Source organism: Fundulus heteroclitus, chromosome 20 (genome assembly GCF_011125445.2).
Source record: "Fundulus heteroclitus isolate FHET01 chromosome 20, MU-UCD_Fhet_4.1, whole genome shotgun sequence".
Taxonomy (NCBI): domain Eukaryota; kingdom Metazoa; phylum Chordata; class Actinopteri; order Cyprinodontiformes; family Fundulidae; genus Fundulus; species Fundulus heteroclitus.
In genome coordinates, this window is record NC_046380.1 from 11993221 (window position 1) to 12017186 (window position 23966).

General features: G+C 41.8%; 1 protein-coding gene across 3 annotated transcripts in view; it reads right to left on the reverse strand.

Moving 5' to 3' along the window:
* The window catches only part of arhgef10la (Rho guanine nucleotide exchange factor (GEF) 10-like a), a 175486-nt gene that overhangs the window by 35085 nt on the left and 116435 nt on the right, over positions 1 to 23966 (reverse strand). For all 3 annotated transcript variants that reach the window (XM_036151338.1, XM_036151337.1, XM_036151339.1), the window contains one exon: positions 1225 to 1311. In XM_036151338.1, the coding sequence (XP_036007231.1) occupies positions 1225 to 1311 (87 nt within the window). The remainder of the gene's footprint in view (positions 1 to 1224; positions 1312 to 23966) is intronic.

Below are 23966 nucleotides of genomic sequence, written 5' to 3' on the forward strand. Positions count from 1 at the left end.
CTCACACAACCTGTTGCAGTGGATGTGGTTTTCCGAGAGACACTGGTTTAGGGCAGTGCTTCCCGGACTTTATCCCTTGCAGACTGCATTGATACATAATGGCAGGAAACAACCTTTTGGGTGAATGAATGCCACTGAGTGTGAGTGGGGGTGAGAGGAGGGAGAGAGGGAGGGAGGTTTTTGGGTTGGTTCACTGTTTAAATGTATCCTGTGTATGTTGATTTAATTAAAAAACAAAACAAAACAAAAAAAAAACAAAAACCTGGGTCCAGATTTATGTTAGAAAACCTTAAAATGAGGAGCGTTAATGTTGTGATCCAGGTCTCATTTTCAGAAGTGACCTGTTTTAACTGTCCTCCTATGTAAAATCCCATTTCTTGCAAACTGACGGCATCCAAAATTATAGAATCAAGATATGATTTTATGGCGTAACTTAAAACCTTTAACAATGTTCCTACAAGAGCCTTTTAAAGTGTTAAAAATACACATGTTTTCACTGAATTGACTGTATAGTAGGCTGTGGTGTACATGTGCATTTAAGCAGGCACAGTTCTGATAGAAAGTGTGCATTGATTTCACTACTTGATAATTTCATGAATTATTCAGTAGATGACTTGATTACCAAAGTATCAAATAGCTGCATACCTACTTTGTGTAAGAATAAAACTAAACTAAAAAACAAAACAAAAACAAAAAAAAAAACATTAAAATAAAGTCATGTTGAAAGCAAAGAGCAGCACAGACAAAATAGAAAAACATGTGGCGGTAAAGATCAAAGAAACTAAAATGTACAAAATAAAACCATTTCAGGCAGCAATCAGGAATGGGGACAAGAATGCTAATAATGTAATTTCCTCATCTGAGTGAATGTCGACTCTCTTTTGGAATGGCACCTCAAATGCAATTAAGTTTCAGACGCAGGGCGTCACTTTAACTCTTGGAGGGCCAAGACTTGATTGAACCACCTTTTAGGTCAAAAGAGGTGTACCTGACAAATTAACCAGCCTTTCCAAGGAGGCCAGGGGCAAAAATGGAAGCTTTTGGAGAAAGAAAATATTTTCTGCATTATTTTCACTCTGAATGTCTGCGTCATCCTAAATTGTGTTGAATTCCCACAGGTCTCAGGGGTACTGAAGTGGTAGTGTGGCAGAATGAGCATTTAACTAATAGTTGTACTGAATGGCATGTGCAAGTGTGTATGCATGTGTTGCTGTCATTACTTACCCAGAGAAAGCCTTGAGGTAAAGAGGTACTTGCTGCAGAGAAGCCCAACAACGCACAGTTGACAGGGTTGTGAAGAGCAGTTTCAAGCTACAACACAGAAAGAAAAGAAAACATGTTTATTTTATGTTTCATCAGATTGTAATTGCATTTTTTATCATGAAATTGAAATTGTAATTCCAGTCATCAAACCCTTCTTACCAGCTGCACATAAACTCTAAATACAGATTATTAAATATGCTTGTTTGAAATTCCATGACAAAATCCTATATGACCATTGACAAAGTCAAAAAAGCTACTTTTAAATGTAAATGAAAATTTTCTCAAATTTCCACAGCAGCCCATCGAATGAAAGAAGGGCCTCAGCACAAAAATATCACACTATTTTAAAAAAGTGATTGTACAGTAAAGGTTTTTTTTTAAAACAGAATCTTTTTAGATTGGGGAATTAAAACAAATATGTTTTCTTTAAGAGTGATCGTAGGCTTGATTTATATTTGAAGTCAGAATTTCAGAGCTCAAAGTAAAAAATAAATAAAAAATAAATAAAATGAAAAACCAGAAACCGCAGATGGATTCTAAGCTTTCATGTTGTAGGTCCTTGAAGCAAAACCTAGTTTAATATTCAACATGGCCGCCGTGCTTGCAAAACATTGCCAGAGTTGCAGAAATAAAATGTTTATTTGCCGTTCGGATTTGATATAATGCATACTGCATTATATCAAATCCGTGGCGCACCTATTAGTCTGTGTTTGACAGTATGTTTCCTCTGCGCTTGAGAGCAAAAAATGCAGAGAAATGCATTGCTATTAACCTTGCCACTAACCACAACAATAAGGAAATCACACTGGTTTTGCAAGTTGCAACTGGAACGTGCTCATCTCAGGTGTGGTATCATTGCCATGTCTGATTTCTGACCTCCAGGCAAAGCCGTGTAAGCTAAGATCAAAAACAGCCAAGAGCAAAATAATAAGTTTAACTCAAGTCGGTGACTTTAGAAATCTGTAGCAACTTTGTATTTCACAAAAAAACTTTATCATTTTGGAATGTGAGTTACTAAAAGTAACTTCAGTAAAAGTCATACTGTCATAACTTCTCTAATATTGAAATGACAATATATATATATATATATATATATATATATATATGGGTGTATGTGTGTGTGTGTGTGTGTATGAAAAATGTTGTGTGTGGATGAATTAAGTAAATACACAAAAGCATACGTCTATCTTTTCAAACTAAAGCAGCTGTGTGTATGTCTTCAAAGTCAATAAGCTAACATCTGTCAAATGGGTCAAGTAAACATACATTCCTTATTCATATTGTGCAAATGTTTGCCTGAAATGGAGTGACTGAGGTTGACATTTACATTATGAAGCGCGTGTGTAAGGGTACACCAACAACCTCTAACCAGGAGGTTTCTATTTGGGAATGCTGAGTACTTTGGAATAAGCCCGGTGAATGGAGGCCATGTAGCAGACAGAACAAATAATTGTGTGTTGTTGGGATAATGGAGGCCAGAAGTGGGTGAGTTGCTGGGTTCGAGAAGAGGGAGAGTGAGTGAGCAAGTTGGAGTGAGGTGAGCATCAGCAATGAGAGCTCCATGTCTTTAACTGTCGTCCTCCATGGCAGCAAGCATCAATCACAGGTAATTTATCGCCACCCGTGGCAAAAAAAACCCTCCCCCTTTTTCTCCCCATTTGGGGTTGTTTGTAAATACTAAACAAAAAAGGACACTGGCCAGATCACTGCTCTCCTCGCATGCTCTGCAAAGCATTCCTCCTCTCATTCTGTCTGTCCCCATCCATTTAAATTCAATCCACAGATGCACAGCTCATCCTCTCTATCAATCTCTAAGTCCCATGTTCTCAATTCTCCTTCCCATCATTCACACTTTTTTTGTGCTTGCCCTCTTTCTTTTATCTCTGTCTTTTGTCTCCTGCCACCTCTTTTCCTCTTCAAAAGCTTTGAAATGTTTTTTGATAGGTAATTAAGCACCGGGCAGAAATGGTGTCCATATGGAAAAGCCCTGTGGTTAACAGAGAGAGAGCTGTGCAGTGGCCCAGAGGGACTGAAACTCTATAGCGCACCGTGCTGGAAGTTCACTGCTGGATGGATTTTATCAGTCACCTGAGATTGGTGAGCATTGTAGGCCAATCTTCACAGACCTTGATAGCATTGTATCTGATTGCATTGCAGCATTAGTCTGAGAATACTAGAAGCGTATCCATGGTAAAGCTGCTCTCCACTGCTTTAGATGTTATTTAAAAGCAGCTGTGTGGGGTTTCGAGAGAAAAGAGTGAGTCTTGGTTTATTTATATTAGAGTAGTAATTAGCCGCTTGCCAATAACACCTAATTTGAGTTTGCATTAAATGGAATGAACCTTTTTTCCATATTGGACACTTAATCTAAATGCATGCAATTATAGTCTCTAAAACCTTCTGTTTAAAAAATTTGTCAGAAGGAATTAAATGCATGGTGACACCAATGCAGCAACTGATTCCAAACAAGTTAAAACACCAGCACTGACTTTGATCAACACAGTAAACTACTGGTCAGCTTCCTGAACGTCTTTAAACAGCCAGCGTAAAGAGCAGGGCAAGGATAATAAAGCCTGTAAAACTGTTTCCACCTTCGAATGTGCTAATTATATTGACAGGCACACAGGAAATGTGGCCCTAAAGCAACGTCCATATCACAGGCACTCCCAAAGCTAATACGGAATCAGCGCGGCCCCATTTAAAAATCAATGACATCCAAGCTTCCTCTAAGTCTTTGGTGGATCCCGTTTTACAACAGCCTGGATGTCCGTCTCGAGGGCTGTAGGTGTAAAGTAGAGAGACTAAAGATATCCTCGTGTGTGGGGGCATAATGAGAAATAAGGCAGAGCGTGTAAGCCATCGGAGGAGGTTTGATGGAGGACTTCAGGGAACACGAGGAAGGGAAAGGAGGGATTTGGCAGGTGAGCCAATTAAAGCATGATTTGTTAATGTGATGTGAAGGCAAACCTCCAGCTGCTGGTCACCAATGACCCGAAGAGTCATAAGAGTATTACCTCCACCCATAATCTCAAGAGGTTGTTATTCCTTATAATATAGATCTGCTGTTCATCTACACGATAAAGTTGAAGGGTAAAATTAAATCTCAGTCCTGTAGGATAGGACCATTTATTGTCAACATTCTTTAGATATTGTGAAGAGTTTTTGCCAAGAGATACACTGGTACACCCCTTGGCACAGTATGTCAGCAGCAGCAAGTAGCAATAGTTATTGGTTGTGGTCTAATATGACAGGAAAGAGTTTTAATGATTCATGCTTCTTGCTGTCAGACTGTCAGAGTAGTGCTCCCTTGGTAAATATGGCTTCTCCAAATCCAATTAAGGTTGTTTCAATTCCCAAGGCGGCTAAGTTGCACTGTTTTTCCTTAAAGCAATTTCCCTCTGTAAGCACTGTGAAATCTTTTTCGTCTCAATATGTGGAAGACCTACCACATAAGACATTTGTACCAACTGCTTTCCAAAAAGCATCAATGCATCATATTAACAGGGAACTTTTAAAGTTATTAATGACGGGATGTAATACAACAACAATTGCATTGTTGGCCTTCATAATTCATATGTAATATATGTGCTTTAACTGAAATAGTGTTCTACAGTCACTTCATGAAATATTGCGTTATTCGAAAGTCCTGACCAAACAGTTCTGGGCACTTTGGAAAAAAAAAATGTGTATGAGCAAATGCTTTTCACTGCTCGGTACAGCCTGATAAAAATCTAATAAAAAAATAATACCTCAATAAACAGTCAGTGAACTGGGCGCTGTATACAGAACCCAGGGGAAGAAATTATGCCTGCACTTTTTTTTTCTAATTCCAAAGTCACAGTACCTTCCCCCAATTCCACATACCAACAATATTTTACACGCACTAACAAGCACTAATAGAAAACTTCCACTGTTTATTAACTGGTAATTGACTGGTGCAGGAGCTCGCTTTCGACTGCTACCCCACTGCCTAAGGCTAGAGGCAGGACAGCCACAAAGTGAACCGCCAGTCAACCTGAAATTACTTATGTCCAGAACGCTGCTATGGGTAATGGAAACAAAGAAGCTGGAAACAGGAGATATTCTGCACAGTTGGTCTTCAGTAATCAAGATGGAAAACTACGATGAAGAGTGACGTGTGTTCATTACTGAAGCTAAAAGGGTGGTTTAAAAGCCCCAACAGTTACAGGATGAGGACAAATCACAAAACAAGAAAGAAAAAAAATCCTCGAGAGGTTAAGACTCAATTTTTTCCAAAAAGATTAGCAGAATATATTTGTTGAGCAAAAGAAAATGTTGCCTAGGTGTTTAACTGGTGATGTAATGGAGACCTAATCATGCGAGATATTTAGCAATGTTGGTGTTCAGATAATCAAAATGGAAAACAATGTCGGACAGTGGGGCGTCTTCAGTGCTAAAAGTAAAAAGCATAGCCCTGCCAGTCGTAGAAGGACAAATCATAAAAAAACAAAAAAAAAAAACTTTTGGAGGATTGCAACCTCATTTTTAGTAAAATATTTCCTGAATTCTTAGCAATAGAGCGCAATGAAATCATGTGCACAGATAAAGCCCTAGTGGTGCTCAAAAATGTGCCCTTTTGCCCTGGGTGGGGAAAGTTCCACAACTATACTGGAGATACATTTTTGTCTTCATTTATCTTTTAGAAATAGAAATTACCCCACAAACATACTTTGATATTTGACTGGCATTCATTTGAGTTCTTGTGGGAATTCTGTGCTGAGCGTGATCCACAGCTTGCCCCTCCCTCCTCCTTCTCCACTTAGTCTTAATGCAGTGCTGATTGCCAGGCCCACCTGCTGCACCCACTGCACTTTTCCTGAGACCCGTAGCATCAGACAGACAGACCCTGTCAGTGTTTGTGGGATTGATGTCAATTGGTGCAAAATTAATCGCAGTACTTAAAGTGCAACTCATCTGTCTGTAAAAAAATAACCCCGCCCTCAGACAAATTTTGAAAAAATGCCACCAAAATGGGCAGTGCCAAGAGGGGCAGGGCTAAGTGGGGGAATGAGCAATGGCGATTAAGCAGGGCTGTGGTCAGAACAAGGGAAAGTAACATTTTGAAGCATTAAGAATGACCAGGGTGACATTGGTGGTTTCTCTTCAGGCCTACTGAGGTAGAGCTCAGCACTGAAGGTGTCTTGAGTCTGACACCATGGGGGTGTGTGGTAACACGGGGGCTTAAGGTAACAGCTTTGTATTCATGACTATTAACTGATGTTTGTCAGGTTTGATAAAGAGAAAGAAGGGGAGAGATGCAGAACAGCTGAAGCAGGCAGATAGACAGACCGACAGAAAAATCATCATAAGGACAGTTTTACTGTTTTACAAATTAAGCCAGTTTACTAGTTTTGTCTCATTTACAATAATTTACTATCAGAGTTGTTTTGATGGGAAAGCTCACAGGAAAAAGAAAACAGTCCAAAAAGATGTTGCAGGAGAATGTCAAGTACTGTAGCTCTCATAATAGTGTTGAAAATTTTAAAATAATAATACAAAATAATAGTGTTGAATGAAATTGGAAGCTTTATTTTTATTTGACTTATTTAGGGCAGAGTTTTGATCATGTTCGAGCTATATTATTTTGATGCTTGTTTAATATATTGTCTGGTGATAAAAAAGCATGTGTACGCCCATTTTTGCCTGGTATGCATTTATTTATTCAATTTGATAATTTCAGTTATCAATTTTGATTAGACATGCATTGATTGTGTTAACAAAAATACATATGGAAGTTAATATATCCAACTATGTTTTGGTTCCTATTTCATGAATAAGTTTGGTGATGGGTGACCTTTGCTGGGCTGAGCACTTGCCCACAGACTTTGTGCACATGCATGGGAGTTTCTATTGTTGACCTGTAATTTCACATGGGTCATCTCAATGATGTAATGAGAGTAAACCTCATTTACTAGGATTAACAATATTTGCCACACTGAACAAATCTTTCTATGGCTATGCTTTACGAATGGGGACAGAGGCAGCATTAAAATGAACAGTAAGGTCTCATCATAAGATGATCACTCAGAGCAACTTCATAACGATTTGCAGATACTCCACAAAAAAAAAATACTACTAAGTGTCAGGATTCTCTGTGCTGCTCTACTCTAACTCTATTCCACAGGTGTGTCTGGTTGGCTGAGGAGGCGTGGCCCACACCTGCAGCTCGTTGCAGGCGGCTTCCTCTGGCTTCTTAAGCAGAGCGCTGACAGATGGAAGACGCCAGAGCCTTAACCAGTCGTGGTACGACGTGGCCTCTGTCCCTACGCTCGGACACCAGCTTGTGAGTTTTTGCTCTTCGTTTTTTGACTAATTTTTGGATCTCTGTTTGCCTCAGATTTTTGTGCTTGGATGCACTCACCCGTCTTGACGTTTCGTTCCGAAGAAACAGACCAGCAGAACCGCCTGCTCAGATTTTGCTCTGGCGCTCCCCTCATACTTCCTGGATGTTACCCAGCGAGGCCTGAGTTCCCCTCTCCCGGTTCCTGCTGGTTCTGCATTCACTCTGGTCAATCCATCTGTCAACCGTTGCCGACGAGGTTCGCTCAGGATCCCTCGCCAGTTACATCCGCCGTCCTCAGCCACCAGCCGCCTAACTCCAGCTGAGTAGAATCATAGAGTATTCCCGACGCTACTTCTTCCCGGTTAGGTCCGCCCGGCTAAATGGTAAGCAGCGCACTTCTAGCTATTCCCCTGGTTCGACTTTCAGAGTTTCTGACTTCCTCTTTCTTACAGACTCGCCAGCCTTGACGTTCTGACCCAGCCGACTCACCCGTAGTCCCGTCCTTAGATCTGCTTGTTTCTTATAATAAACATCTTAAAACTGTGTTTTGCCTCCCGATCGTATCTGCATGTGGACTCGTCACCTGAAAACCATGACAGAAGAAGGCTCTGGCCACCAAAGTCCAGCGGATACGTTCGGGCGGCAGTTAGCCGCACAGCAAGAGCAGATGCAGTCGCTAGGTTTAGCCGTAAATTCAACACAGGAGCAGCTTCATAGATTAGCCGCTCAGTTTAGCCAGCTCATGGACACAGTTACTTCCGTGATGACGTCGCCTGTCACTCAAAACATTAGCACCCCGCCTCCCGTCGCTCCGAGCACTGAGAATCAGCTTTGGGCTCCGCCACTTGAGAGCGCGTCACCTAGTCCGGAGAAATTCTCTGGTGACCATGGGAGTTGCGGAGGTTTCCTTTTCCAGTGTAAACTGGTGTTTAACCGATCCCCCCAGACTTTCGCCTCAGATGAGGTTAAGATATCTTATGTACTACGACTCCTAACAGGTAAAGCACTTAGTTGGGCTGAGGCTCGATTCCCTGATTGTCAGTCATTCGGGGTTACTTTTCAGGAATTCGTTACCGAGTTTAAGACTATTTTTTCGCCCGAGTTAGATTCGGCTCATCAGTCTCGTCATCTCCTTTCGTTAAAACAGCGCGGTCGACGCGTATCTGACTTCTCAGTGGAGTTTCGTACGGTTGCCGCAGCGGCGGATTGGCAACCAAGACCGTTAAAGGCAGTATTTTTTCAGGCTCTTGATGAGTCCCTTAAGGATGAATTAGCCCGGGTGGAGGAACCCGGGGATTTTGAGGATTTTGTGGCGCTAGCCATCCGGTTGGATACCCGGCTACGTAGTCGGAGCCGAGTTAGACAGAACCAAGTCATGCGATCATCCACCCCTTCCACGCTCACCCATAGGGAACCGCGGTCCGCTCCATCACCTCCTGAACCCATGCAGTTGGGCCAGGTTGGTTTAACCAATAAGGAGCGTCAACAGCGTTTCGCGGGCAACTTATGTCTATACTGTGGAGGGGAAGGTCATTTCCTTAAGGATTGTCCGGTTCGGCCAAAAGATCCAGTCCACCGTTCGTAACGGGGAGAACGGTGGACGTTAATAGTTCTAGCCCCCGAGTAGTAACTAAGGCGCCATCTCTTTCTCGCTTACATTTACCAGTGACGTTAATGTTTGATCAGGATACTTTCGATGTCTCGGCTCTAGTTGATTCCGGTTCGGACTTCAACCTAATTGACCAAACCGTAGTGGATCAGCTTCGTGTGCCGGTCGAACCTTTACCCGAGCCTCTCCGGGTGTCGTCCTTGGATGGGCAGAGTTTAACCTTAATCACCCATCGCACTCGACCTCTAGTAGTGATAGTTTCGGGTAACCACCGGGAACAACTTTCGTTTTTTGTGTTCCCTGTAAAACGTTCACCCGTTGTTTTGGGTTTAGCCTGGTTAAGTGTCCACAGCCCGCAGTTTAACTGGGCCGAGTCCCGATTAGAATCTTGGTCTCCAGCTTGTCATTCTCGTTGCTTACAGTCCGCTCGTCCTGTATCTGTTACCCCTTCCCCTGAGACAGAGTCTGGGGACGTTCTTGACCTATCGCTAGTTCCGGAGGAATACCACGATCTTCAGAGAGTATTCAGTAAGACTCAGGCTTGTTCACTTCCCCCACATCGCCCTTACGATTGCGCTATTGACCTTTTGCCTGGGGCTCCACTACCGGTGAGTCGGCTCTACAACATCTCCAGGTCAGAACGTCAAGCGCTCGAGAAGTATATAGGGGAATCTCTAGCTACGGGGTTAATCCGTCCCTCATCCTCCCCATTGGGCGCGGGGTTTTTTTTTCGTTGGTAAGAAGGATGGAACCCTTCGACCCTGTATCGATTATCGAGGGCTTAACCAAATAACCGTTAAGAACAAGTACCCGCTCCCTCTATTATCCTCAGCCCTCGAACCAGTCCAGAATGCTAAGATCTTCACTAAACTTGATCTGCGCAACGCTTATCATTTGGTTCGGGTGAGACAGGGGGATGAGTGGAAGACGGCCTTTAAGACCCCGCTAGGTCACTTTGAATACTTAGTCATGCCTTTTGGTTTGTGCAATGCCCCGGCAGTTTTTCAAGCATTAGTGAACGATGTCCTTCGGGATTTTCTGAATGTTTTTGTTTTCGTTTATCTTGACGATATCCTGATTTACTCTCGTGACCTAGAACAACATAAACAACACGTCCGTCTTGTTCTCCAGCGATTATTAGAGAATCGCTTATTTGTTAAGGCCGAGAAGTGTGATTTTCACCAGTCTTCTGTTTCCTTTCTTGGTCTGATTTTAGAGGGCGGACAGGTGAAGTCTGATCCAGAAAAGATAAGGGCAGTGGTGGAATGGCCTGTTCCTGAGTCGCGCAAACAGCTCCAACGCTTTCTTGGTTTCGCTAACTTCTATCGGCGCTTTATCAGGAACTATAGTCAGGTAGCATCTCCTTTACATGCTCTCACTTCCCCCAAAGTACCTTATGTCTGGAGTCCAGAGGCCGAGGAGGCTTTCAGTAAACTTAAGGCCCGTTTTTCCCAGGCTCCCATACTAGTTCACCCCGACCCAGCCAAACAGTTTATCTTAGAGATCGATGCCTCTAACACCGGGGTGGGAGCGGTTTTGTCCCAACAGTCGGAGGTAGACTGTAAGTTGCACCCTTGTGCGTTCTTCTCCCGTCGTTTATCACCAGCAGAGCAGAACTATGATGTAGGTGATCGTGAGCTACTAGCTATTAAACTAGCGTTGGAGGAGTGGCGGCACTGGTTAGAGGGATCCGAGCAGCCCATCATAATATGGACAGATCACAAGAACCTCTCCTATCTGCAGTCAGCCCGTCGACTCAACTCTAGACAGGCCCGTTGGTCTTTGTTTTTCTCTCGATTCAACCTCACCATCACCTACAGACCCGGCTCCAGAAATGTCAAGCCTGATGCACTGTCCCGTCTGTTTACATCTTCTGAACAAGAGAGGGAGCCGGAACCGATTCTTCCTCCCACCTGTACGGTTGGAGCGCTGCATTGGGATCTGGAGGACAGAATCAGACAGGCCCAACTCTTAGACCCGGACCCAGGTACAGGGCCACCTGGGCTTAAGTACGTTCCCCAGTCTGTTCGTCCTGAGGTTCTACGTTGGAGTCATGACACGAAGTTTTCCGCCCATCCGGGCATTTTTAGAACCCAGTCCCAGGTCTCCCGGCGATTCTGGTGGCCTTCATGGACGAAGGATGTTCGAGAATATGTTCTCGCCTGCCCCGTTTGCGCCCAGAATAAGTCTTCTACACAGCCACCTTCCGGTTTGTTAAATCCTCTTCCCATCCCCAGACGTCCATGGTCCCACATAGCGATTGATTTCGTTACCGGTCTCCCATTGTCCCAAGGTATGTCAACTATTTTGACGGTAGTTGATCGGTTTTCTAAGTCCTGTCATCTTATTCCCATCCGCAAATTACCCAACGCACTCCAGACAGCTCAGCTTCTTATCAGACATGTGTTCAGACTTCACGGCATCCCTGTTGATATCCTCTCTGACCGGGGTCCTCAGTTTATCTCCCAGGTCTGGCGGCACTTTTGCTCTGCTCTGGGTGCCCGTTATACACTCACCTCTGGATATCATCCTCAGACTAATGGCCAAACTGAACGCATGAACCAGCAACTAGAAACTACTCTCCGCTGCCTTACGTCATCTTCACCCTCCGACTGGAACAAGTTTTTGCCCTGGGTGGAGTATGCCCTTAATTCACACATCACCTCAGCTACTGGACGTTCACCTTTTGAGGTTGCTTTGGGATATCAGCCTCCACTTCTACCCACAGAGGAACTCAGGATTCCCTTCACATCCGTAAACGACTACATTGCTCGCTGCCAGGACATCTGGAGATCAACCATCACTGCCCTCACTCGCACCGCAGAGCGGAGCAAGAGGTTTGCCGACCAGCACCGCCGACCAGCTCCTCAGTATCGCCCCGGTCAGAAGGTTTGGTTATCTTCCAGAGACGTTTTGTCCAATCCATCCGCTAAGAAGCTTGCTCCCCGGTTCACTGGTCCCTATGAGATAGAGACAGTGATTAACCCGAGCACTGTCCGTTTACGTTTGCCCCCTCACTCCCGAGTACACCCTACTTTTCATGTGTCCCAGATCAAGCCCGTTTTGGACAGCAACTTGTGCCCTCCTTCCGGACCCCCTCCACCCTCCCAGGACAGTCAGAACCCTCGGGTTCTCAGGGTTGTGGATGCCCGTCGGCGAGGTAGGGGTCACCAATACCTCGTCGACTGGGAGGGTCGTAGCTCTGAGGAGCGCTCGTGGGTTTCCGCAGCTACTATTTTGGATAAGGACTTGATTTCAGATTTTTGGGCTACTCAGCCCAGCACCTCTTCATCTGGGCCGCCAGGAGGCGGCCGTTGAGGGGGGGGTAGTGTCAGGATTCTCTGTGCTGCTCTACTCTAACTCTATTCCACAGGTGTGTCTGGTTGGCTGAGGAGGCGTGGCCCACACCTGCAGCTCGTTGCAGGCGGCTTCCTCTGGCTTCTTAAGCAGAGCGCTGACAGATGGAAGACGCCAGAGCCTTAACCAGTCGTGGTACGACGTGGCCTCTGTCCCTACGCTCGGACACCAGCTTGTGAGTTTTTGCTCTTCGTTTTTTGACTAATTTTTGGATCTCTGTTTGCCTCAGATTTTTGTGCTTGGATGCACTCACCCGTCTTGACGTTTCGTTCCGAAGAAACAGACCAGCAGAACCGCCTGCTCAGATTTTGCTCTGGCGCTCCCCTCATACTTCCTGGATGTTACCCAGCGAGGCCTGAGTTCCCCTCTCCCGGTTCCTGCTGGTTCTGCATTCACTCTGGTCAATCCATCTGTCAACCGTTGCCGACGAGGTTCGCTCAGGATCCCTCGCCAGTTACATCCGCCGTCCTCAGCCACCAGCCGCCTAACTCCAGCTGAGTAGAATCATAGAGTATTCCCGACGCTACTTCTTCCCGGTTAGGTCCGCCCGGCTAAATGGTAAGCAGCGCACTTCTAGCTATTCCCCTGGTTCGACTTTCAGAGTTTCTGACTTCCTCTTTCTTACAGACTCGCCAGCCTTGACGTTCTGACCCAGCCGACTCACCCGTAGTCCCGTCCTTAGATCTGCTTGTTTCTTATAATAAACATCTTAAAACTGTGTTTTGCCTCCCGATCGTATCTGCATGTGGACTCGTCACCTGAAAACCATGACACTAAGAACTGTAAGGGAAATTATGCTGGGGTCATGCTTTCAGGCTTTTCTTTAATTTGATACTTGTCTGCGCTGTTTTCATAAGCAGATGGCTTTTTAAAAAGAGTGAACCATCTGGGCAGCCTTTGTTAAAACCAGTTTGTAAAAGGGCATACACTTTCAGACATATTTGGCAGGTGAATAGATGAGCCATCTGTCTGTCACCATATATTTCTAAGCTAGCTCCAACCAGTCAGACCGACAGAATGGAGCCTGTTGGTGAAATCAAACTCCCGCTGAAGCCAGTTGGGAAAAACAGTGAAAACATCTGCTATGCTGAGAAAAGGCATTTGTGTAGTTCAGTTTTCTGTGGAGGAATCATGTTAGCTCTGAGAGAGCTGGCCTTATGAGATTGTACTTCTGATTGTTCTTTTAATGTCAGCTAAGGAAAACATATCAAGAAATCTCTGTTAGTGTATATTATGATATACATATGTAGTCCTATATATGTATTATATATGGTATTTATTTTGTATATCATCACAGCGCAGCTTGTCACTTGAACCTGAAATAAATTTTGCTCTTAAGTTATCCCTCTCCCTGACCTTTTATGTTTGTTTGTTTGTTTGTTTTATTAGGATCCCCATTAGCTTCAGCATCAGCTAAAAGCTATTCTGATTGATCGAGGGATTTGTATGAAATGGGGGAGTTCCAGACAGCTGTTTTCTATCTTTGAGGCTCACCACTGCTAGCCTCGTGAGACCATCCTGATCTCGCGAGCTTTCAAGGTTTCACTCGCAGATCAGACTGGCTACCCTCCGTTAAAGAAAATTTGGAGCCGTTCACCAAACAAACGTCCAATCAGCGTTGGCTTTGAGGCGGGTTGAGGTGTGCCGCAACGAGAAGCGCGACAGTTCAGTCTAAAGAACATGGCGGCTTCAGCCGATGAAACTAGCGTTAGCGCGGCTATCGAGCAAGTTTTATCGGAATTACAGAGTATTTCTTTGCTGAGCTAACGAGCCTTTACCTGCAGCAGCAAGAGTAGCTTGGCTTGTGGTTGTGTTTTCTTCGTCGCTCGTAACAGAGCGACGACGAATCTGATTGGTTTATTTGGCCCGTCTATCACCAACATAGGCCAATCAGCTAACCAGTATTTTCGCCCCTTCCCAAAATTACTTCAACGGAAGGTTTCCAGATGGATATGCGGAGCAAATCTATCTGGCGGAGTCAGGTAACACCACTGCTCCTTCCATGCCAGAGGTATTAAACTAATTTCTATATTGGGCCACTTTGGCATCATGAAGTCATTAAAAGGGCCGGTTGCACAAACATTCAGGTTTCTACCCATTTACATAACCATGTGCTACCCATTTACATAACCATGTGCTTAAATTTAATTACACATTGTTTCCTAAAATTGTTATGACACAGCCTATTTCAAAGGACTGTGATACCCCACCCTTGGCCAATCGACTCCTCAAAAATGTAAAAGATTACACCCCTGATTAAATCTAGATAACTCTGGGCCACTCCCTGTAAGTATATCTGATTAACTAGGCATAAAACCCCATTTCATTACAGGAGAGAATGAGTATATTAGAGATAATTGCTCTAAATCAACAGCTGTCAAAGCGGGAATGAAACGTTTCCACAATGGTTATGAATTGTCACATTGCTGATGAGAAACCTTTCTGAAAAAGTTGGTAAGAAAGACCATACTGTAAAAGTGCCAACTGGTGAAGGTGCAAAATGACTTGCATCCTTTCGTAAGACATTATCATTTATAGCTTCAACTATGTCAAAATTACATCAGCCTTATCTGATTTTTGTCTAAAGTTACAAGGTAGATAAGAATGAGAGCATTGTGTAAAATGTATCACATTTTAAGTATTTGTAACAGTAATACTCATTCAAAATCTGGGACTTTCCAATGTAGAAATGTTAAAATAATATATGTTAAAATAATATTCTCTAAAATAGGGTTTTACTCAGACATTGGAATATGTAGAGAAATATATCCAAAGAATGGAAGGTACGTTGATGTGTTTTTTATTTATAAAACCATTTAACTTTCCCTCTAAAAAAAGTACAAAGAGGTGTTCCAAGCATTTAACTTCTTATGAGCTCATTTGCATCTTTAGGGTCATTGATAGCATGTACACAGTTGACCGACCGACTCTCCTTTGTCCAGAGAAGACAAATGGTTGGAGAGACAAGGGAACCAGCTGTTTAAAGCTGGAGATACCATCACTAAACAGAGGCATAGTCTCTGGTATCAGCTGTCAGGAAAATAAAATGCTGTGCAGACTTCCCTTTCCAGGTGGTCTAACAATTTGCTCTTTGATTCATGTGTTTTCAGTGTTTCAAACAATGGCAACGCAGATAATTCACCCGGTTCAGTTTTAAAACCCAAACAGAGACAGGGAGGCTTAATGATATATGAAATCTCAATCAGCTTTTAAATGATCAACCAGGATGTTTGATCCCTTAAGTAACCAGAGAGTAGGAAAAAAGAAAACTCTTTAAGAACACAAAAATGTAATCTTAAAAGATTAGTATGGATATGTACATATGGATGAATTGGAGTTTATTTAGTTTTTTTTTCATGAAACAATATTTAATTATATTGTATAACAATCGATGTTTGACCAAATTATAGTTTTAAGGAACAAGGTTTTCTTATGTAATAATGCAAAAGAAAAAAAAAACTTTTATTAATTCTCAAAGGAACACCATTGAGAAAAAACATCTAAAGTATTCTAATTCTAAAATAGCTAAACCCTCACTCAAACTCACAAGCACACATGCTTGTCCACGAACATTATATGAAGAAGTCCACAATACCGACACGGCCAGATGGTGACACCGAAACATTGTTTGCTCATTATCTATATTCCAAAGAATCCGACTCTCCAATTAACCCTGTTTTAAAAGACAACAAGATCAAAGTTAAAACTTACACTTCATGTTATAATTTTATGTGTTAGATGACACCACTTCATTTATATTCCCCCAGCATCCACTGCCAGAGATCAAAAGGCCAACCACCTGCTGTGCTTGCAGGCCTTTAATAAACACAGAGTATTCAAAGTCACTAGAAGACAATAATATTAAACTATCTGCATTGGGAAGGAGAAAAGATGTGTACATTTTTAACTCTTCTTAGCTTTGGCTGAGGTCCTTTAGAGGTGGTTTGGACACCAAGCAAAACCATGTGGCTATCAGCTTATTATTGAAACTCACTCAGGACATCTCACACAATTTAATAATACAGTAACGATCCCCTGTCTCCCCCAGCTATACCACAGATTATATCAGCAATAAGTGGAATGACGTTAGAGAGACGTTTTGCATATCTCTGCTCAGAGCCCCAGCTTGACATTGGTAGGACATTATAAACTCATATTCATGACTTGACTGAGATTTCTTCCTGGTGTCCTTCACTGCAACAAGACCGCCAACAAATGTGATGCAAATTTACTCTGTTGCTATGCCCCGTCTTTACACACACACACACACACACACACACCCTTACACACATACACCTCTGCCCGTCACCCCCACTGACTCCTGTGACCATGTCAGTTTGAAGTTTGGATTAAGCAAGTGTCCTACCCCTTCAATAATGGGTTTTAACGAGAACTACAGGCTATAACTTCTCTATGTGGTCTATCATTTACAACGTCTTCACTTCTATTTTCCTGGAGGCATCTGCATCAAGCAAAGACAAGCACTGGATAAGAGATTTTCACCATCAGACAGAAACGCACAATGGTTTGTCAACACAAAACCCCATAAAATAAAACCCTGGGCATAAGATTAAGAAGCTTCTCTCTGTAATCCCCAATAGCAGGTCCCAGCTAGGTCCTAGCAATGTGGTGCTGGAGCTGTTTTTGTCAAAGACACTGTGCAGGTCAGGGAGCACTTCTTAAATTTTAATCCGTCTCTCCTTGATAACTTATTTTATGGCTAGGGTAACCATGTTTGTTAAAAAAAACACAGTGTTGGTTCTATGGATTTTTCTGGGTATTCGCTGCATAATCAGACTTGGCTTTCACTGTAATGGACATTGATGTCCTCCGACCATTACTAAACAATTGTTAGGGAAAGAAATAAAGGGCTCAATATTATGGTTGAAAAGATTTGGTGGAGTCACAGCTTCAACACAAAAAGTACAACACAAATCTTAGTCTGCTATGCTGTTGTTAAAGCCAGGGTAGGCATGGTTAAAAAAATAAATTAAATAAAAAAACTAATTCCAGTAGACCCAAACGACAGCAAAACATTATTGTGAAAAGAGACTCCCTATATAATATGAATTCTTATTTTGATGCAAAGTATAGAAATTTAACTATAATTTATTTTTTCCAAATTTAGTCATGCTTCCAAACGTTTGGCCTGGAGTAGATCAGGGCTATTCAGTTCACTTGCTTGGGGGGTTACTGAAGGCCAGTTCTAGACCATGAGTTAAGTGTCTGTTTTGTCTAGTCCCAACCTCTGTTTGCTCTGCTTTCAACTTAAAGGAACAATAAGTAATAGTGACACCTAGTGATTAAAATTTAAATTACACATACACAATGCCTTTTACGGAGACACGCTATTTTCTCAACGGTCAATTGTTATGAAACCCTAACCCACCCCCTGCACTCTGGTACCGATTAAATTGTTGCAACCTGTTGACTCATTATAGTTTATTTCTGTGTTTTACACTTTGTTTTTGCTCTATTTGTTAGCTAACAAAATATTTTTTTGTTTATACTTACAATACACTTGCAAGACCACATAACTGGAAGTACGATGATGTGCATATGCTCAACAAGTAAACAAGGGAAAGAAATAGAGCCGAGTAAGTCAGTAATGCCAGGCAGAGGTGCAAAAAGAAGGATGTTATGTAACCCAAACACTGTAAATCAGGCTGGTCTTTGACCATGCAGAGCTGTCACTTTAATGCTAGGCATTGCAGGACGGTCTAATGGCTCCTATAGTAACTGCATCAATTGTTGTTCCCAGGACAAAAAATGTTCCCACTCAAAAAGGACTAAGTAAACACTATCACAACTTTGGCATATATTGTTTTATTTGAGGACAAACATATGTTTTTTGTGTGTTCTGTTATGGTCAATATAAATGAATAAGTCTCTTTAACTCTCACTCTTGAAGAATATGAGAATCCAGTGGAGTGACCTTCCAGTTCATGATTTTAAAAGACAAACAAAAAAACTGTATAGTGTAAAAAAAAACAACAACACACTTTTCTAGCTTAAGTTTGACAAAAAATGACAACCAAAGGTGGAGTTTATTTCACCTCAGCACAGATGAAATGTAAACCGAGACACTGCAATTGTTTAGACGCTGTTTAGACTATATCATTGTTTTTTTTCTGTTTTCTTATCCAGATGCAGTGATGGAAACAAATGGTGCGACAGAGATGTGTACAGATTTCTAAGAAAGTGTTCATTTTACTTTCTGAAAGATTAACATTACAAAAACACGTTTACTTTAAATTATCCTTTCATACAGTGCAGGGAAAATTATGCAAGTTTTTTGATGATGTACTTGTCAAATGAAAGCAATTTACTGCCACTGATATCTACATAACTGTACAGCACAACATGATTGGGTGATGTAGAAACTGCACTGCAATATCGGTCAGATTGTATTATTGACTTATATATAAAATGCCCTTTGGGTTTTTTAATACCTGAGGTGTGTAATGCCATGTTTTGACGTGACAGACTCCAGCTCCCAGCATGCAATATGGTCGACCAGATCAATGCGACCACCGGCCCTAGCAACGTTATCTCGTTGCTATGAGAGGATATAAAAAGTGTCCGAGCGCTCAAATCATTCTTCTTCACTGGAACCACGCCAACTGGGAAGACATACAGCTGCTTCATCCTGTGGGATTTCCCCCATGTGGCACATGTTCGATTTCCAGCTGAACTTATCCCTGTTTTCCTATGAAGGAGGTCGACTTTAAAAGTACTTTGAATTAATATTGATCCTACTGGGAGCCGCTATCTCCGCTTTTGTTTTGGACAAACAAGCTGCGGACAGAACCCAGAGACTTTGAGGTTCCCCCTTTCCTTGCTGCCTGATGGACCTGCTCTCGCCGAAGCGCTGCAACAGGATTCAGAGCTGGGACATCCCCTGAGACAACACAAATACACGGGACTTTCTCCTTTTTTTTCTCTTTTTCACCCATAAGGTGATATATTTTGTGCCTGGGCAGATCCTATTAGGAATTAGTTTAATGCTTAATCAATCCGAGAAGGAGTTGTTTTAACTGGGTTGTATACTGATGTGTGTGCATGCATTTCACAAGTGATTTTGGCTGTGTTGTTTTTGGTTTAATTATAAGCGGACCCCGCCAAGAGTCAAATTTCCTTTTCTCTTCCTATCTTCATCTTTGATCTCTTTGTCTACATTTTCAGTTTTGTGCACTTTCTTTGAAGCTTTGTTTAGGAGAGAAAACGCCTCTGATCAAAGCCCTGCACTAGGCGTGTGCACTAGATACGTCATTAGGACCTCCTCCTCACGTATCACGCAAGCTTGTAGGTCAGATGTCATCATAGCCGCCATCTTTGAAAGAAGCAAAGGAGCTCTAAACAGTTAGCTGAGGTTGTTGTGGAATACAAAGAGCGCCCACCTAGCTTCAGGTCTGTTTCCTCAAAGCTATTTTGTCTTTCAATGCTGCTACGTCAAAGTGCTTATTGAATGTGATGTTTAAACAACTGTGAATTGAATTAAGAATTGCTACCTCTCATTTAACCCATTTTGACTTGATTTCTTTTCTTTTCTTTTTTTGCATGTCCTTTGAGTAGCGAGTAGTGTTTACTAGTGTTCATAAAATATAATAACTACTGTAACAGGGAATTATTTTGGTTTAATAAATAATAATGTGTGGAGTAGTAATTGTTTGTGTTTATTTTGATCCAGAAGTTGGATGGTCTCTAAGAGTAAAATAATTACGTCTTTTTGAGTTAACAACTGTATCAACTGAGATATTTTCATTGGTTTGTGATAAAGAAGGGTTAAAACTCCAATTGCAGTTATAATTTGAGTTATCAATGTTTGCTGGATAAGTCTAATTGTTCAGCAACCGGTCAGATCACACTTTTCCAGCATAAATAAATTCATAACAGCTAATGAATAAATGCATTGTTAGTCATTACAGGCTTGTAGCCCCTGGATCACAACCATTTGAATTACATTTGTTATAGCTACCATTTGAGTTTGAATTATCTATTATTAAAATTATAATAGCAAATTATAATTAATAATAATACTCATAATCCAACAGGTTTCTGGCATAACAAACAGGTTTTTAGTCTGTTTGAAACAAACTGTGGTTCATTAACCTTAGTGTGGTTCGATTGTGTAGATATGAACACATCAGTTGCATTAAGGTGCGGATCAAAACAACCACACCGAGACCATTTGGAGGAGGCGGTCGCAGTACGGTTCCAAACAAATCTAAAGTAAACAAACTACAGGTGTCAAAATGCCTTGGAGTCATTTGGCTTTATTTTTTTTTTCATCTGACCACAAAGTTTAAATTGGATGCACATTTGCTCTGCCACATCTACCATATAATTATCCACGAACAGATGCATTGAAAGCACTGGTGTTTGTATTCTTGCAGCGTTTATCCTGTGTAGAACATAATTATAGGTTTGCAGAAGTAACAAAAGTGACATTGCTCATTCTCAGACACTGGCGCAAACGAATATAGTTGCAATGTTATGTCTAAAACAACCATCTTCATTTTTGGCAGACCTTCTTTCTTCCATGCTTCACACTCAGCTACTACGGTAAGGGGAAGTCAGGCCAAGAGCCTCAAGAGAGATGAACGCCAGGGAAGAGAGGGAGATTTGAGTAACTAATCATCTCCCTAACCCTCACACCCCTCTTTTCCCCTAAAGCTGTCTGCTCCAAAGAGTTCTGTTTTAATAGGGGTTAAAAGGCAGCTTTGCGTATAAGCCAAGAATTTGATCATAGTAAGTAAAGGATGTAAGGGCATTATATTTATTATCATTTTTTCATATTGACCTACAACAAACAAACTAAGAAGTATCTACGGTTGTGGTTGCACAATGCTTTAAAGTATTGAGACAGAAAGCTAATTAACAAAGCAGAGACTAAAGAGAGATAACCACAGCAAACTCTCTGATGTGGCACAATTACAAATCAAAAAGGATACAGGGTTTTCTTCCCCCTTTTTTCCCCCTAAACATAAGTAGTTTTTGCCTGTCTTCTCCCCGCATGGATGCATAATCACAGAGGAAGAATGTGACCAAATTAGCACATTTAGCAGATCTGCTGGATTTCCCTTTTGGGTAGTTAATTTGTTCCTGCACGCTATCTTGACAAGTACAGAATGAGCAGAAACCCTTGGCAAGAGAAGCAGAACTCTACTCCGAGGCATGGTTTCAGTATCTATGATTCCCTGTAATTAGTATGTTAACTGTCACAGCAACAGATTGGGGCATTTGCAAATGACCTCACTGCCAGGCAGTAGATGTGGGCATTCTCTTAACATAAGAAAATTACAAAGTACACTGCCCTCTATCGGCAAGGACAGAAAAATATATATATGTAATTAAAGCATGGACAAACGCATCTGAGCTACAGAAATAACCAAAGGCCATCACAACCACATTCTTACTGTGTAAATCACAACAGTAAAAATTGGACGACCAGTTAAGACATTTATTCTTCATCATCTTTTTGCAAGATGTAATGATAAGAATGCATCCCTAGATCTGTGCTATAGCTACATTTTACACATTTGTACCACTTATTTCAGCACACGTACTCTTTTAATTATGCCAGTATTTGCAACATTCTTTCAATCCGTTGCAGTGTTGCAGTTCAGGCCAGTAAGTGGGGAGAGGTCTGCATTAATGATCCTCCTGTGTCGTGATGTTGGCGACTGTTACGGCCCCTAGACTAGCAACAAAAATGAAACAGACTACCTGGACTTTTGCAATATAAAATCAGAAAACTGCTCTAATAGTAAACAGATTTCAGAGCCCAGTATTTTGCCCTGGCTGATACTTTCCTTTTTATTTCTGCAGCTTTTCCACCTTTTTTGTTGCTGACATAAGACCTCACTTCTTTACAAGGGGTGGAGGGGTGGCTTTGACGGATGTATAGGCAGCAGTTTGCTGGTTCATTCTTCAAAGTACGCACTGACAATCATTTCAATTAAATAACCCTAGCCACAAATTCTGTTTAGCACCGGCAAAGTAAAAAGAAAAAAGGATTGACATCTGTGCACTTCCAGCAAATTAGCAGAGATTTTGGAAACTGTCACAGCTGCCTCAGTGTTGTTCTTTACAAATAAGACGGTTTGACTTGTGCCCTGACCTAAGCACGAGGTTCTCTTTGATTGGGAATTTTAAGCAGTTGAAGGGTGTGTGCTGTCAGTGCCCCCTGTAACTCTGACAGTAACAAGTATGGTGTGCCAGGAGTTTTGCTGAGGAGAGGCACTGTGACCAAAGGAGCCAAGCCAGACCAGCCACAAAGACACGTCCGCCCTGATCCAGCTTCACATGGAGAAATATGACTGACACTTTCTTCTGCTTTTCTTATACTCTGTATGCCAAGAACTCATCAGCCTCCTTTGAACTCATTTGGGGATGAGCAGCAGTGATATGTTACTGTGGAGGAAGAATAGTGGTACTTATTTTCGAATAGTTCAAAAGTCTCCTAAATCTTTATAACAAATATGGGGTTAACAGTGTTTTTTTTCTCTCTCAGTCAGATACAGAAAGGAGATAAAGGTTTATTATGCCACTTGGTAAAAACATTAGGGAAACTTAAAAATTTAAGGAAACATGTAAGGAAACTCAGGCGATTGCATCTAGTCCACAAATATGCAGTAATCCCTGCTATCTAATAAGCATGCGGCTCCAGGGATAATTGCTTGCATTAAGTCATTACTTTGCAGTAGTCACTCGTACTGAGCATATGTGGCGATAGTGGAAAGGAAAATTACCTTTTATCTGGAGTAAACCTCCAGTGTGAAAGTTAATCTGCAATGACCAGCTGGGGGTTTGAAAAGGCAGAGGAGACATGGATAAAATGCAGACACACTAGTCTAGAGGTACTTTCTAAGGTAAAAGGAAAGCGTTAAAGACGGCAATAGCTTGTTTAGTGACTTCATCTTGGAATGAAAAATAGATAAACAAGTTCCAAGCCAGAAGTAAAACACATAGAACTAAGAAAAGTAATGTATATAGCTTATTATTATTATTATTAAATTATTTTCAGGCTCAGAAAGGACCAAGTACTATCAGGACAAACGCTTGGCATACATGGTTCTACTTGAAGAACAATATGGTGTCTTTGTGCCACTTTAACAGAGCAAAATCTGTCGGACAGATTCCAGTTTGTTCATGTTAATAATAAATCTTCCTCAAACTCTAGGGTCACTTGTGGAGTACCACAGGGTTCAGTCCTTGGACCAATTCTATTTACTATATATATGCTTCCGATTGGCAAAATTATCAGACAGCATGGGATTAATTTCCACTGTTATGCTGATGACACTCAGCTATATTTATCCATAAATCCTGATGAATCCAATCAGTTACTTCGACTGCAGTCATGTCTTGATGACATCAAAAGCTGGATGACTTTAAATTTCCTGCATTTAAATTCTGACAAGACAGAAG